This window comes from Trichoplax adhaerens, genomic scaffold (assembly GCF_000150275.1).
Source record: "Trichoplax adhaerens TRIADscaffold_28 genomic scaffold, whole genome shotgun sequence".
Lineage (NCBI taxonomy): Eukaryota > Metazoa > Placozoa > Uniplacotomia > Trichoplacea > Trichoplacidae > Trichoplax > Trichoplax adhaerens.
In genome coordinates this window covers 346,070-363,584 of record NW_002060969.1, presented here as the reverse complement: position 1 = coordinate 363,584, position 17,515 = coordinate 346,070, and the positions used below count along the sequence as shown (strand labels likewise).

Here is a 17,515-nt window from a genome sequence, read left to right as displayed (position 1 = left end):
TGGCTATGACACTAAGGTGTAAGTATTTAAGAAGCTGGACTTAAATTTATAAATATAAACTAAAATTTAGCGTTATAGCATATTTGATCTATTACAGTTTACGAATTCTTAGTTTCGCGTGCTATACTGTAAGCGAGCATTCGGTGCTATGATTTCACCTGCTCATGACACAGACAACTATAGTAATCACTTGTTATACTATATTATTAATAGAACCAGTATAGAAAACGCGTGTACATTATAAGATCATTCAGTACAACAATGGGTCAACTTATGGATCGAGAGGGAGTTGAGAATAGCCACTGTTATCCAATCTTTAGAGTTTGCAAACCAGGGACTGACAGAACATCCTGTCTTTTCGTTTATAAAGATACTGCACTATGAAGCCTATGTCTACACGAAACGGTTTATACTGTATTGTAACCACTGCACAAGTATGCTTATATTTCATTCAAATAGTGCGATGTGTATGTAAACTCAATATTGGTATTATCAATAGTACCACCCTTTATAGTATGCAGATTACTGCACTTTAAAGAGTGGTTAGGTAACGTCTTGCAATGGAAAGTATGTCGTATAGAAATTCGAAGTGGATATAAAGTTGTTCATGTGCAATCTATTGTACAGTAGTAGGCTTTCATTCATAAAATAGGACTACAGATGATCGATACTCCAATTTTAGTAAGAGCGCTTATGAATCGTTCTTAGCGGTAGAGAAAGAACTAGTAGTGCATAATATAATAAAAAATAAATCAGTATGTAAGGATCATTTCATTACATTCTCTTTCCTACGTAGATTGCGCTTGTCCGTGGAGGCTTTTCATGTTCTTGAAGCGCAGTGAGAAGTTAACATTTTATCAACGAAATACACATCTACGTATGCGCTACATAGTATATGCATTTAAGTGTATGCACGCATACAGATTGATGCCCTAGATTTTTTCATATATTTCATTTACTGTATGCTTCAGGCTTAAAGGTTTGTGCAAATTACTGACCAAACCATACGGTATTATTGCAAGGCTACCCTAGGGCATTACTGCAGATGCGACTTTAATGCTTGATTACACAGAAATCGTTGAGCAATTCCCAAGAAAATTCCAAAATAATTTTAATATACCTTTTGTTTAATACATTAAAATTTAATTATATAAGTAGGCAAATAATGTTGTATATGGCATGACGCTCAATTAGAAAAATAAAATTTTCTAAAAAAATCGATTTCTACAGATATTATAGCCAAATTCTTCATATTCTTTTCGAGATACAAATAGGTTATCAAGAGCACCATCACGGACTTCCTTAGCTCCACACTCCCAGGCGTATGTTACAGGACTGTAATAGCAAAGACAATACCAATACTACATAAACTATTATGCAAAAAAATTTAGTAATGCTAACATAAATACTTACTCTTCAGGTGAAAAAATTTGAACGTCGAAATCTGCATTAGTAATAGAGCGAACATCGTTGAATCTGTAATTTTATGTAAAGAGCATAATAATGTAATGTTAATTGGGGATCCTTTTTCATTATAATTAAAAGAATTTACATGGCCGGACAATGATCATGAATTAAAGACGGTGAACAATGTAAAGCCTCAAGCTTGACCTTTCTTGTAGTATCTGAAGCTAACTACTCATTAGTATGATCGGTTATTACCGTAAATTTATGAAGCGAGTTATTGTAGTGTCAAGATTAGAAACAAAAAACGAGTAAAGGATAGCAGATAAAACTGGACAAGCAATAGCTTTCAGTCAGTAGAACATATAGAAGATTCTCGAATCAAGTTATTTCAAGATTACTTCATCATTACAAAAAAGATGTATCGGTTGCAAGAGATATCTTAAATCAATTACATTCAGTTAGTTGAGAAATCTATAACCTACATTCTCTCTTTAAAGCCAGGCAATTTTGCATTTCCACCAGTAAGAATAATATTTTTATACAACAATGGTTGTATTTCTATTTAAGGCAAAAATACAGATAAAATTCATTTCTTGCTCACATTGTGCGGTTACTCTAATCATTAATAGCCTATCAATATCAAAACACCATCCTATAACTATAACACTATCCTACCTCATATGTATAACATTACACGATATCTCGTATTATGATTACAGTAAATGCTGTACTCCTACCTCTTGGCGTTGCATCTAGAGCATTAACAATGGCCTCAGATATTCCAATTTGATTAATTCCTACATAGATTAGAGATGGTAGCATTCAGAATACAAATATTTCAATAATCTTTATTGCTTGAAACCTTAAAACTACCTATGTAAGATGGATTGAATAGAACTTCGGGAACGGTAAATCTTTCATTCTTAAGTTTCACAATCTAGCGAATACAATATTACATACATAACAGTGATAGATTCTCAAATTAGAGTAAGTACAACTGATCATATACCTGCTCTTCGCTAACAGCTAGCCGAGACCCTGAATGCTTTGAATGAAATTGACTATGTCGTACTCATATTTGGTATGTCACGTAATATGTATCAAATGAAAACAATGATGATTCTACCTTATCATCCTGTATGTATCCCTGCTTGATGTTTTGGAAGTCAGGTAAAACGTACTTACACGAAACTTTCCTGTCACTATTTCTAGATTGAATAATATTGCCTACGTAAATGAATCTTACTAAAAAATTAAATTTTTATTCATACTTTTAATCTTACTTAGCCAATTCCATGTCAGCAAAAAAATCTTTTGAAACGAAGCATGCTCCTTCTTTTAACTAATACAGTAAAAAGAAGTTACTTCTCGGAAAAAACTTCTGAATTACATCTATAAATTTCAAGCGTTATTATCCTTTATTATTTAATACCTGATTTACGACGTATGTCTCATCCATGACATTCAATTGTCTGTAGGGTCATTAATTAAAGCTAGTCAGGAAACCATGCCGTAAAGAGTTATCTCATCTGTGACCTTACCTATACGAAATAAGATCCTTCATATGATTTGTTATGAGTTTACCACCAACATCAATCCTGGAAATATCGTAATATCGATGATAGGCTGAGTTTTTATGATCTTAAAGTTTAAATGTTGTCAACCACCAATGCACCGACCTCCTTACTGCCCTAGCAAGCTTTCTGTCATGACAATACGGAACAACATGCGTAAAGGAAAAACCACTGTCTATCACAACACAATAGTGGCGATTTCTTTCCCGTAGATATGATCGAGAGCTTAAAGTTGAAGCTACAATTACAATTGCAAAGTTTTAGCTGTAAGTTAATCCAAATGAGATACTCCGGACTATTATTCCTTTCCAGAACCTAATGATATTAACGATTTTTACATATACAAGTAATTATAATATACAAATAATAATACCAGCTGTGGTGTAAAATCCCTTAAATTGAAACTCTTCAAATACTACTTCAGCCATCGATTTCTGATCCATAAATTACGATTGAACAAAGAAAATTTAATTCTTTCCATTTTATTTAAGTATTTATAGAACCTGAGAACTACGCGTATACTAATGGACACATCTTATAGTTATACCTAAGGAAGTCGTTAACAATACTAAAAATCGACACTAAAAATTATTACCCGAACAGGTGTGAAATTGAAGTGCGGTTCGGTGATCACAATGTTATGTTCTTGAAATTCTACCTAAAATGCGATCGTAAGATTCTATAGAAAACATTACATTCTGAAGAATTTACAAGATGATTGCAAAGAAACTTCAATCCCCTTTCTATTTATAAGGCATGATGAAATATCTAAACTTGGTAGAATTCATAACGAGGCAGGAAAACGGTATGTACGAACATTCGATACAAAAAATCGCATGAAGACAAGCTCTACAGTCATAATATTTCTTACATTTAAGTTTAAGTTTTCTTTCGAAAAAATATAATCCCAGATTTGTCTTTCAAGGTCCCAGTCAATAAGAAATCCCTAAATTTTTTGAAAGTTTATAGACAGCATTTAATAATTTAAATGAAATAAAACAAAATGACTGATCCATCTCATGATTTTTTTCGCTTGTATCATCTTAGCTACACGTCAGGCTAATTAGTCATATTTTAGTAAGTAGCGTACAAATCGATGTGAGCTTTGTTGCGCTAGATTCGGCGTTATAAATACGTATAAGGTCTACATTTCTAATCTGCTGCTGCATACAAGAGTACGAGATACTGTACACAACGACCAGCATAAGGAAAAATCGTAGTACTTCGTAATATGTTCCGATCATCGAAATGCATTCTGATAACCTCTACAATAGGTATTATGTTAAATCCATATAGGTACGTATTCAGAAATTCGTACGTTCGTCAAACAATATTTCCATACATTAAGTGAAATAAATCGGAATTAGCATAGTGTAAATCGTACAGTACCGTCAATAGACAATATTAGCAATAATCAGTATATTTTTAACCTACTTTCTGTAAAGGTAATAAATAGAATATTCCTGACAGATCCTTGCAATCATTTATTTGGTTACTAATAAAGCTAGTTCTCCTTTCACTCTTCGCTTTGATTATGCTGTTTAGCATAAGCCTAAATTTAATGAGATAATGGATGATTGACGTTTTATTTACACGCATCATAATGTGGAACATTTTAAAAATGACTGTGCTTGGATAAATCTGAATTCTCTAAATCAAACAATCATCCGGATAGCGTTATTTTTATGTAATGTTTATCGATAATCCTTGATTATATATTACTAGTAAATTACACGTTTTAAATAATTAATTTAAACGGGAACATAATCTGCATAAAACAATAAATTAAATCAAAAAAATTTACAGCTAGGCTATGTTAGATAAATAATACCCGTATAATTTCTAAATTAATTTTTGATATATTCTTAAGAAAAGACCTTTATATAATTGTAAGAAAAATGCCTTAAGCGCAATATCAGCAATTATACTGTACTATAGTCATATGTCACTGTACCATCACATAATAGCGCGATTGCATGAAACAGACCAATACTGCAAATATTTTATGTAGGATACTGTACAGCATTTATAATTTCAAAAGGACAGTAATCCTACAATCCGTGTGTTGCTGATGTAATTGTAAATGTTATTGTAGAAATCTTTCACAAAGCAGGTAAAAGATACATATTATGCGGTAAGGTACTCATTTTGAACATCTTGATGGTTTACATAGTTATTATTTACGAAGATTATATAAAGTGAAATAGACTGCTGTGTAATACAGTACAGTAACGTAATCTATAATAACATCAATACAGTAGAATCAATTCCAGACTAGAGTTTTCGTTATTTCACAGCTCTGTGCAGTAGTGTACTGCACCTAAAAGGATACAAGGAGTAAATACCACAAGCTTATCGAATACATGTGGAACTGTGCATACGAGTAAGCTGGTAAATGGCTGTATTGCTTTCCTAATTACTTTAGAAAAATATTAGAAACATACTATTTCACGTAAGGCATACCGAGGTCTAGTTTCATTGGAAAAGCCAACTTTGCAAGTGTAACAACCGTTATCTAAAATTATGGCCATTGTTACAAGTGTAGATACTCTGCACTTACAGTAGCAGTATTATTATAGACTACTGAAAAAGTACTGATTCCAAGATGCCTTTCTATTTCTGGATGATAACAAGTCTAGATGGTTTTTACGCGTACTGTACAGTATGTGATGATGATTGTAGTGTACTGTACGGTAATGTACACACACCCTGTACACTGTACAGTACACTACAATCATCATCTGTACTCGACTACTCGTAACATACTGTACAGTACTGTACTTTACCGCTATTGGTCTTTTCTTGGCGCCGGGACACTCCACGTTTCGTGAAAGGATCACTCTGCAAATGCTGGCCCATACTATGCTTACTGCAATACAGTACATACTGTACTGTATTCCCTACATACAGTACAGTACAGTATACAGTAGTAGCATACGGGTGTACTGTACACTGTACAACTGTACTGTACAATGTACTGTACAGTACAGTACATACAGTATAGTACTGTACAGTACAGTACAGTACAGTACAGTACAGTACAGTACAGTACAGTACAGTACTGTACGTTCACTCTTGTACCGACAGATATTTAGATCTCATCTCCTCAAAATATTGTGCTAACACTTTACTATAATACTGTAATACAGTACAGTGTACGAGTTATAGATGGTCGATTTTGATTTTTGAATTGACTGATACTTTCTAGATTAAGTAATACTAGTACAAACTCACGTCGCTTTGCTGGCGGTTTTACGATAATGTACCCATTCGTTAATAATTAACAGATAGTATTACCATTCGATATTATATATATCCTGGTAATAGCTAGGCACTACTATATTCACAGCTATGCTTCTAGAATTCTACTTTTCAATAATGCATTCACGGATGAAATGCTATGAAATGCTATATTAAGATTAGTTAATGGTACAAAGCACATTATGATAACTAATATACGGTGATGGACATACCAAGTTAAAGATTAGCAGGTACTGTAAAGTATCTACAGTGCGGTACAATGTTCTTAGTACTGTGGTCAGTTCTATACCAATCATTATAGTGTGTCTAAGGATCGCTTGCGTATGCAGGTAAATCTTGCTCTGTCGATAACAACCGTTATAAGAAATTGTAACAATGAAAATGGCTGTAGAGAAAACTCTATAAAGATTCTATGTTTATTCTTTTTTCATCATTATAATGGAAAGTCAATGAAAGTTGCTTATCCAAAGCTTATTTAGTACAGTAGTCACTTTTCTACCTACTGTAGTTATAGAGCAGACATCAGTGACAGTAAAAGCTGGATCGTAAAAAAAAAAGCAACATTACTGCTTTGTTGCAATCTTGACTTTAAGTCTATAAAAACTGTACTGTAGCGGGAGTGATCAGTCCAACTATTCTTTTAGTACAGTAGTCCATGACATAGCGTACTGTACTGTATAGAGTACAGCATACAAAATTAAGATTAGGTGGTCATTACGGTGCTTCCCATCGGTACAATACAGTGCACTGTAATATAAATGACTCAGTATTGCAACACTTTATATCAAAAAGACTTTGTACCAGAGACTGACATCAGTGTATAGTACTAATTAATTACTAATCAGACAAGGGACTCGTAAAGAAATATTTCAGGTATTTCTCTTAGAAGCCCTCTACTGCTGATTCTCGAGAGATGCTAATACCAAGGCGTGTTATTAGGCACCTCGACGACAGCTAACTCAGATAATTTCACCGGATAATACAGACGTTATCGTTGGCGTTTACCGACGTCCACAATCCCCTCTGAGTCAAGTTATTAGAGCACTACACTGACTACAGTACTGTACAGTACATTGATATTGTACTGTACTGTACAGTACTGTGTACAGTGCCGTATTGTACTGTATTGTACTGTACAGTACAGTACAGTCGATACACAACTGTATGAATAAAAGAAAAGGTTACCATGGCGATAGCGTTGACTCTAAATTATACAAAACTTTCGGCGTAGGATAGCTTAACCTTATAAATTGTCTGTAGAGCAGTACTATAGTACATTACTCAGTCAATTCGCCGCTGCAGAAAATCGCTTGACGTTGTTGTTCATAAAATGGCAGATGCTCAGACCAGGAATGAAATGCTAGTTGCGGCCAGACATCGCGGGCCTGGCCCAGCAAAATACATGCTACCAGGAACTGTCGGTTATAAAGCTCACGACTGTACTAGAAAAATGAGTCCTGCTTATTCGTTAGGTATGCGTCATTCATCTTTACGTTTTGCAAGCGTTTCAAGTCCGGGTCCTCAATACGTAGTAAAACAAGGAATGACGCGAAACGGTCCCAGTGGCTCACCAGCATTTACTCTACATGGAAGGATTAATACTACTTCTTCTTTTCAAACGCCAGCGCCAGGTAGATTATAAGATCATCCCAAAGATCGAGTTGTACTCTAAATAATGTCACATTATCTGGAATTTGCAAGGAATATTTTCTTACATTGATATTAGAAATAATATAGTATTAGTAGATATAAACATAATTACTAAGTGGAATAATTTATTTCCCTATATCTCAATGGCTTATGGATTATAAAAATAATTTTTCAATTTTCATTCTATGAGCGTTAGAAAACACCTATAACTAACATAACGTCTTTGATATTAATTTTTGTATTGGCAATATTTTCAGCTCTTAGAGATAAATTTATCTGATATATCAAAGTTGTTACAGTGGGCATATTGAACATAAAATGTTTAACTATTTGGTGCTAGAAAATAAGCTATAAGATCTGTTGATTAGTATTATAAATAACCTTTGCTGTTCAATTTTGTATATATTCTAAATATTGTATTTTCCTACAGTATTCGAATTACTATTTAATCTATACTAACCTCTGCAGTATTTTCAATACTTTAGGAGCATATTCTCCTGAAAAAGTACCCCCCATGCGTGAAAAACGCCCGGCAGCCTACTCGTTTGGAAGCCGTACTAACTACCGATCTACCAATTCAACTCCCGCGCCAAATGCATATACCTTACCGTCGCTGTTAGGATCTAGAATTGCGTTAAAGAGCTCCTCGGCCGCCTATTCTCTTTCAGCCAGAAACAAAATTTCAACTTCAAACGAACAGGTTAAATCTAAATGCTAATGGTAAAAATAAGGTATTTTAGCATCGTAATGAATAGTTCCTTACTTAACAGACACCTGGACCTGGTGCTTATCGAGTCAGTGATACCCAGGTATTTAAAAGGAAATATCCTGCTTATTCCATGAGTGGAAGAAATTTTATGCCTCAAGACACAGTGGTCTTACCTGGCCCAGGGCAGTATACTCCAGAGAAAGTAAGTGAATTAAAAGCGGCCGTAAAATGGATTGGTACTTGTAGCTATTATTTTAAATGAAAATCTTATTAATGTAACTGATTTTACAAGGATTTTAGACGTGATCTTAATGTAAAATCTATAGTTTTAAATAAAAATCGCTATTAATTTCAGTAATTTTTCTCACCAATTTGAGCACACGAAGCTATACGTGTATCACCTAACCTAATGTTGTGTTGTTTATAGGTTTACATGACTAAGAAAACCGCTCCAAGATTTTCCTTTGGAATTAAACATTCGGAATTTATTTCTCCTCTTATAACGAATGCCGACATGTCATAACCAAATACTTTCTTCTTTTCAGTACTTTGTTCGTGACCGAATGTTGGTACGTATAAACTTCATGTTAGTAGTTCTTATATTACACACAGTAACATGTTAGCAAAATACAAATCAGCTAACTTCTAATATTAGTTTTTTAACTATAATTTACAAATGAATAGCATAAGTTAAAATCAATTACCGTTGATAGCCTAACGTTATACTGCAAAACGACGCCATATTTTTGAATATGTTCTAAGTATCTTTAGTTAGCAGATTTGGAGGCAAGTTGATGACGTTTGATGCTTGTCATTTAAATTAGTTACATACACATTTCAGCAACTTATATTTAGCATAGTATAATCTATTAAAGATATTTTATCATTGTGGAACAATACTCACCTTAGTCCTTTGACAGGAGTAGATTGTCCTCGTTTTTAATAATTATAATAGCATTGGCGCTTGAATTATTGAAAAGTTTTTCGTAGCATTCGGTATTATTTCGTACTTGGATGATTCTGTATACGATGTTATATTATTACAAACGTCATCTTGATATCGGACTGTAAATCTCTTGATGTAAATAAATATGTCTAAGAAAATCTAAAAAGAACTGATCTTATGCTAAAGTGCAGCATTTACACCTATCCGTCATTGACTTATCGTACTAATTCTGTAGACTAGTTATAGTAGGGATTAGTTACGATAGCAAATACAGTGAAAACTGACCCATCTGATGTTGCATTCTTTTTAAACTATGTTTACCCTTACCAGCTGAGGCTTTATTGGCGTTACACTACTACATACACATGTTTCCATAATGAAAAGCACTATTCACAAATTATAATTGTAAATATGTCTGCGTTAACGCACGCTGTGGGATGTTAAAGCTTCACACTAATGCAAAGATGTCTAGGGAGTAAGCAACTTTAAAAAGTTGTATTATTTCCAGAAAATCGCCAATATCCAGCAGAAACAAGGCCAAGCTGTACTAATCATTACAATAACGTCTTTAGGTTATTGCACGATAAATTAAATTAAAAGATCGAATGATATGATATGAGCACTTAATACGAGTATACTCGTAATCTTACGTAAGAAAGGGTACTGTTTATTTAAGAACCTTCAAACTGCGATGTAGGATTTCTAATTTTGAAATTGAGATAGCTGTCTGTATACTGTACCAGCATAAAGTATAAAAATGCCCACAGGAACCTTTACTGTCTGAAAGTCGTAAGGGCTACGAGTATATCACAGACTACTGGTGTAGATTTTTACGGATTAAAAATTTATTGCGGAGAATATCTAGCAGCCAATAATTTTATGATAGCAATTATTTTTGACATTAAACTTACTTTAGTGGTGTTGTTTTTAATGATATAATAAATATAAAAACCATAAATAAAATCATTTAAAAAATTTTAAAATTGCCTTCGAATGTACAGGTGAAATTTATGATATAGTTCTTACAAAATTAAACAGAATATGTTAACAAGTTTCCTAAAGCATTTGAGGACAAATATGCAGATGGGCTGGCAAGAAGGACGTCAATTAAGAATAAAATAATTGAATTTTTTATTTACAATAAATCATTGCGATATAATTACAGAAGTAAAATTTCGCAGCCTTGCTACTGCTAGTGCTTAGTTTGATATTAAATTATAAACCTGATCAATTGCAATGTTTTTACTGACTTACAGATTTCGCTAACAAAAATATCATTACCAAGTTACCAACGATATTTAAGAACAGACCTTACCTTAAGTTAAGCCATTTAACCCAACTTGGAGAAATTACCAGCATATAAGTGTAATACAGTAGTCTCAGCTCATACACATAGCATTCAAAGGTCATTAATCTTATCTTATTATAAAATTGCTAGCTAATATAGTTAGATAACTTTCAACTTTTATAGTAGCCACAGCTCTACATAAGATTTGGCTTGCTTGGTGTACTATCTAAAAGTCATCCGTACAATTACAACTTTCTTGATCTGAATTTGACCGGAATTTTTCTTTTATCCTTACTGTATCCCATAGGTAATTCCCAAAGATGTCTCGGGACATGAACAAAATATGAAAATAACCATGCTCTCGTTAAGCCCTGCCCATACATTATTTTCTTTAGTTCGTTGAACAAAACTACGTTTTGTTCTTGTTTAGCTAAAATAAGCGCTCGCTGCTTCTCTATATCCGCGGCTTTCTGTCTTTCCTCAGCTAATCTTTTCAGACGGCGTTTAGCTTGATCCTTCATTTCATTTTCACGCTTTTTTGCGGCCTGCACTTGCCTTATTTTATTTTCTAACTCTCTTTGGTTCTTTTCCTCAGCTTCTTTTATGCGCTGCTCTTCTTCCTGAAGTTTTCTATTTTCCATTTCTTTCCTGAGATATTCTTCTTCCTTCTGCTGCTGAAGTCTCGCTCTTAGTAATCGCTGTATCTCTTCTTCTGCCAACTTCTGTTTTAATGCCTCAGCCTCTCTTTCTTGCTCCAACTGCCGTTCCTTAATAACAGCATCCATTTTTTCCTTCTCTTCTCGTTGCCGTCTTTCTAAGTCTTTTAACCGTTGCATTTCTGCTAATTTCTCTTTCATGATTCGCTCATTTTCTTCGCGCTCCTCTATTACCCGCTTTTCCTCTTCGGCCTGTCTAGCTTCAAGCTCTTTTCTTTCCGCTCGTTTTCGCTGCACTTCTAATCTCCGCCTCTCTGCATCTGCTAGCCTCTTCGCTTCACGCTGTTCCTTAGTCTTCTTCCTAATTTCAGCATCAGCGTCTTGTATTGGATCTTTTATTTCATTTTGTAAAACTTCATTATCTTCAGGCTTACTATTACTAATATCCCCTCTTTTTCTTCTTAATTCAGCATCCTTTTTCATTTTCTGTTTTTCTTTCTCTCTTTCTTTCAACATTTTTTCATATTCCTTTGATAATTTTTTCTCTTCCCTTTTGTTTGTATGTCTTCTATGACTTGACGCCTTCCAGGCGCCATCATCGTCACTTTCGATTGCTGCTATAAATTCAACTTTATCGAAAGGAGCTTCTCCCAAGGTGATTGGTTCTCTGGTGTTAGGCTCAAGGCTAACATCGACAGGAATAGTTTCCGTATTGTCATTATTAACATTGTCTTGGTTATTTGATGAATCATTGCTGGTCATAGAATTTCGAGCTATACTAGACGTCTTCAAGGCAACTGTTGTATTCTGCATCACCTTCGACGAAACTATAGATTCCATCGACTCTGCAATTTTGACCCATGACTGCTTCCTTTCATTTACATCTTGGGAAACCTTCTTTCTTCGCCGCTTTTTCGTTTTTATCTTAAGCTTAGCAGACTAATAGAAATGGCATAGCAAAAATACAATACTTGTAGCTCGAGGAAATAATTTAACATAAAAGAGCAGACAGTTAACGATTATTGCGCTCAAAGAAAAATCCAATTAATACTTAGTACGCATACCTTCGTAGTCTCTTTTCTTATGAGTAGATCTCGAGCAATTGATTTTAATTCGTTTAATTTATCATCACTTTTACTGTCTTCCTGCGAGGACTGAATTTCATTGTTAAAAAGACTTGATTTACTATCCGGCCTGTCTATTTCGTAAGGTTGCGTCTTAGGAAATTCTATATCAGTTTCTGCAAGAAGCGCTTGGTGTTCGGCTTGCACATTTCCTAAAATTAAATTTATGATTACTTCTTATAACGACATGTAACTTTTTTCAAGAATTATAGGCAGAGTGGTAATGAAATCTTTTCATCATTATCACCTGGATTTTCGTTCTTGTACGTATCTGGAATATTTGATATTTGTATTTTAGCTTCGAGGAAAGATCAATAGTGATTTCCGTAACCAATCATGGAAATACTCAAACACTTAAAAGATTTTATAGCTAATAAAAACTTACCAAAACCGGCAGAGCTCTTTGATCGTTCTCTAACATTACGCAGAGGTACAAATTTAATTTTTTTATCTAAGACTTCAACATCATTTGTTGGTGCTTCACCAAAAATTTTGTCTGCACAATTCTCATTTTCTGATAACGCCTCATTGCCATCTAGTAAAAGGTCGTTCGCTACTGAAGAAGCTCGCAATCTTCCTATATCTGCTAACTTCGCTAACTTTTTGTCAATTTCAGTCTCATTAAGCTGCGAGTTACCTAACGGTTTTAAGACATCGTCTGTAAACGAATCATTAGTTAAAAGTGCAGCATTGGATGATATATTGTTAGGTTTTATATTGGTTGCTTTCGGTAAACTCCGCATCAGATAAGGATTTAGGTTGTTTTTTGATTCAGGAAGAGTGGATTTGTGTACCTTTTCACTCACAGTTAACTTAGAATCGAGATTTGTCGTTACACTGTGCGAATTAACGTTTGTAGTGCTTTCTTGATCTAATTGTTTGGATGCAGCAGAATTTCTAGGTACGAATTTAGCAGCGGTCTTAGAGTTAGCCCATATTTTATCATTGTCATCAGAATTAAGCGAAACAGAGGATCTAGCGCTAACGTCTTGATCATTTGCAGTCAACTTAACTTTGGGTTTATTGTCTAAAGCAGATTGATAGTAATTATTATCATTATTAGGTAAAACGGAAGTTGTTTCATGAAATTTTCTGATATTAAATCATGTGTACCTTCAGTCTCATCGCCGTTTACTTCCCGTGATCTAAATTCCTCCAAAACAATTTGCTTATTTATATTGTTACTGTAAGTTTTTTGGTTCATATCAGATCCAAACTTCAATAGGTGATTGATCTTGCCCCCAGAATCGGTAAGTCTTCGATCATGTTGAGATCTTTCGCTACCAGCTCCCTTGCTACCAGAGTTAGATAGTAAGTTCTTGCGAAAATTTGCGCTTATGTGTGAATTTTTATTTCCAGAAAGTTTGCTACTAGCTGTTCGAGAAAATGACGTCTGGTGTCTCGCAACTGCTGTAGGAGGAGACCATACGCGTTGTGACCCTCTGATAAGAATTACTATTGGCATAATCCCAAAAAATATACATACAGGTATTTACTTACATATTGAAATTTATATTATTATTAAATGCTTAAAAGTGAAGCGATTACAATATTTAATCTGTTTATAGCCTAAGAATAAGACTAAAAAAAGACATTATGTCTACATTATTAGAAATAACGTGCTTACGCTATTATAGGCATTAGCTTTCACTTACAGTTAGGAGCAGAAAACAAATCATTATCTGAAATTTCGTCTTCTAAATACCAATCGTGTTCAGTATCTGTATGGGGTTTTACAATACATCGCTCATCTTGAATTTCTGCAGAACAACTTTCGCTTTGCCAAATTGTCCTCGTCGAAGTTCCGTGAGAGATATCAGTGTCATTTGTATTGCTTGTATAGAATTTACTACTTGTATAAAATTATCATATTAATAATTAATTATATCAGTCAACGAATTAGAATTATCGAATCGCGCCAAACCTCGTTGTACCATTGACATCGTTAGCAAGTGCAACTTCATCTAGTTCTTTGCTGCTACTATTATTAGCAATTACATCTACATCAGCTTCGTCCTGCTCAGAAAATTTTCCAAAACTTGATTGGTTGTACGCCAATACCTCTTCGCTAAGATACTCGTTAATGATTTCATCAGCGGATTTTTCACTTTCATTTAAAGGTATCTTACTCTGATGACTTTATTAATATAAATTACAGAACAACATTATTTGAAAGCCAAATAGTCAATTCTCTATAATTTTTAGTATTAAATATATCTGATGTTTGTTTTATCTTTATGGAATGACGAAAATACGGATGTTAGCATTCTTACCTTAATCGACTTTGAATGCCCTTTAAGTAGTAGTTACTATCTATTCCGGGAAAGTTAAATTTGTCAATTGCATCCCAATCCGATGTGGGCAATAACTTTAAGAAATTTCTTCTTTTATTAAGGGTGGGAGAGGTCTTACTGGTCAATTGTGACGATCGCTCGAAAGTCTACGTTACAAATTTTAATATCTCTTGTAAAAACCATACTGATATAATGACAGCATCTACAGTTCTAAGAAGTCAAATAATTGCAGTACTGAAGAGTCAGATATTACATCTTAATTAATTGAATGATGCTCCTCTAGTAAGTTTCAATTTCTGCTAATATTGTAAAGATAAAATTTTACAATAAACTGGGCGTTCGACTAAATTTATGCCTAAATGTCTTGATTCTGTTCACGATACAAATTTAATCTAATGCAGGACGTTCCTTTAGATAATTTATGTGACACAGCGTTGAAATCTATTATGGCTTCGTATCATCCACTTAATCGAACTATGATGTTATATTGGAACTAGCTTTATAAAGCATTAGATGTTCAGGGCTTCTGATCTATGGTACATAGATTACATTAGGTAGTTATTCGTATACATAACTTTATAGGTAGTAAAAACATGTATCTTTCAAAATTTCCTTAAAAATTGATAGCGATTTTGTAGCCACTGGTAAATGCAGTTATGCTCTTATATCACTTTCACAACTCCAGCTTTATGTACAATTATATTTATTAATTAGTATTTTTGCTTGCCTTCTCAATGATATCGTTACCAAAATCTAGCACTGTGCTTCGCAGTTTATTGGTAGTTTGTAATACTTTTCGGATGTCTTTCGCATTGACCCGTGGCAGGGCCTTGTGATTTTTTGTGTACGGAACCGGAAATTCAGGTCTTTTGTAATCGATTAATAAGTCTTCTGGACCAGTAAAAAGCAGCAATGCTCCTTTTCGCGTAGCAAACGTTCGTGGTAATGATATGTGATCATCAACTGCATTTTTTAAACACTGCTTTGAGATTCCATAGGAAGCTATTTCCCGTTCCGATCTCGTAGGTTCTGATGAAGCCAATAATGAAGGCAGAATTGGCAATGAAACATCGTGTGCCTGTAAGGTGTGTGAATCATGAAAATAAGTATAATTTTAATAGTTTACTGGATTGTACCCTGTACTGACTGTATGTACTCACAAATTAAATGAGGTATTACATTGATGATGAAAAAACTAAAGCTACTTACTGCTTTTTTTAACTCTTTTGCATCAATAACGACTTGACCATCCCAAGTGCCTAGTCCTTTGGCCAGCGGTGATAACATTTAGGTGCTCTTGAGGTGATACGTATTAGAACAATGACGTTATTAACGTTATTAAAGTTGAACACGACGTATGTTTATCACATTAGGAAAGCTATTGCCATTACTGCTACATACAGTATAATGCACAGCCGGCTACAATTGAACAAAGAAAAGTCATGTAACTTCTGATTTTTTATCTTGAAATGGTGTTACGTATACTGCGTATCGTAACCTCTGTAAAAAGTAAACGTATGAATAAATGGGCATGAACATGTAAAGTACGCCAAAAACTGCAACTTAGGTTGGAACGATATTGTCGCGTCTGTACTCTTCCAATTAAGTCGCTTAAAATGAATGCGTCATTGAACGTACCGCTGCCATGGTAACTAAACTCAAACTCAGACCTAGACCTGCAAAATGAAAATGGATTAATCTTATCTTAAAGAAAAGTACAGTACACTGTACTGTACATTACACTAGTACAGTACAGTAAGTTTTCTCGTAGTCCAATAGAAGCGCTGTTCAGAACAGTACTGTCCTGCATAGAAATCACTATAGTACAGTACTTCTATAGTTCATGACACTGGTTTTACTGTACAGTATTTTTTATTCTGTTACATATAGAATTATTAAAAACTAGTAGACCCCTCGCTTGTTATACTTCGCGTACTATACGAGTCGTATTGCGCATAACGGATCGCCTGTAATTTATAACTTTCATAAACAAATTAATTAAATCAAATTAAATTTCAATCTTGCTTTCGTGTAGTCTTAACTCAATAGACAAAGTACTGTAGATTAGAGGGATCCAGAATGTAAAAAATGTTTCATAATGTTAGCTGGACACTTCCCTATTGTACCATATTACAGTTTCTATCATCGCTCCAAATTTCAAGTTGCTTATTTAACGATAACGTTCTCCGCAAAGACGAAATGAGTACAGTAGTAAAGTGATGTGCAGTAAGAAACACGTAGTGCGTACTTTTCTCCCTTTTAGTAATCTTCTAAGTTCTAACTGATTACAATACAGTACAGTATACTATATTTAATAATAATTACAGTAAATAGCATAGACTTACTAAATTCATCAGCTGAGTACAGTAAGTGGGCCTGACGTGAAGTATGAATTTACTACCGCACGATACTGTACTGTAAGTCGACAATACGGTGTTTTGCTCCCATGTAGTAAAAATAAAAAATGGTAAGTCCCTGGTGTAGCATTATATCTTGACTCACAAGGATTATAAAGACAGGTTGAGGATGAAGGAAGGGGTTTTATTGATAGGTTAATTACTGATACACTAGGCTAGCCAACGAGATCAGCTACTATACCATGGGCT

The 17,515-nt window shown here is 34.1% G+C and overlaps 3 protein-coding genes across 3 annotated transcripts; 1 reads left to right on the top strand and 2 right to left on the bottom strand.

The window, feature by feature from the left end:
- Positions 1-1,208: 1,208 nt before the first annotated feature.
- Positions 1,209-5,512, bottom strand: TRIADDRAFT_33042 (uncharacterized protein; the record flags this gene model as incomplete). Its single annotated transcript, XM_002117711.1, has 15 exons — positions 1,209-1,335; positions 1,414-1,476; positions 1,890-1,965; positions 2,145-2,204; positions 2,278-2,344; positions 2,498-2,615; positions 2,691-2,749; positions 2,840-2,879; positions 2,949-3,005; positions 3,087-3,219; positions 3,355-3,415; positions 3,577-3,639; positions 3,853-3,927; positions 4,416-4,533; positions 5,445-5,512. The coding sequence occupies 15 exons, from the start codon at positions 5,510-5,512 to the stop codon at positions 1,209-1,211; spliced, it is 1,185 nt and encodes a 394-aa protein (XP_002117747.1).
- A 2,087-nt stretch (positions 5,513-7,599) lies between these two features.
- Positions 7,600-9,124, top strand: TRIADDRAFT_33050 (uncharacterized protein; the record flags this gene model as incomplete). Its single annotated transcript, XM_002117752.1, has 4 exons — positions 7,600-7,873; positions 8,378-8,592; positions 8,663-8,803; positions 9,029-9,124. The coding sequence occupies 4 exons, from the start codon at positions 7,600-7,602 to the stop codon at positions 9,122-9,124; spliced, it is 726 nt and encodes a 241-aa protein (XP_002117788.1).
- A 1,956-nt stretch (positions 9,125-11,080) lies between these two features.
- Positions 11,081-16,196, bottom strand: TRIADDRAFT_61800 (uncharacterized protein; the record flags this gene model as incomplete). The annotated part of the gene is made up of 9 exons (XM_002117710.1): positions 11,081-12,430; positions 12,556-12,767; positions 13,001-13,642; positions 13,729-14,070; positions 14,271-14,464; positions 14,540-14,752; positions 14,889-15,055; positions 15,703-15,987; positions 16,119-16,196. 9 exons carry the CDS (start codon positions 16,194-16,196, stop codon positions 11,081-11,083), a joined length of 3,483 nt encoding a protein of 1,160 aa, XP_002117746.1.
- Between the last annotated feature and the right edge of the window lie 1,319 nt (positions 16,197-17,515).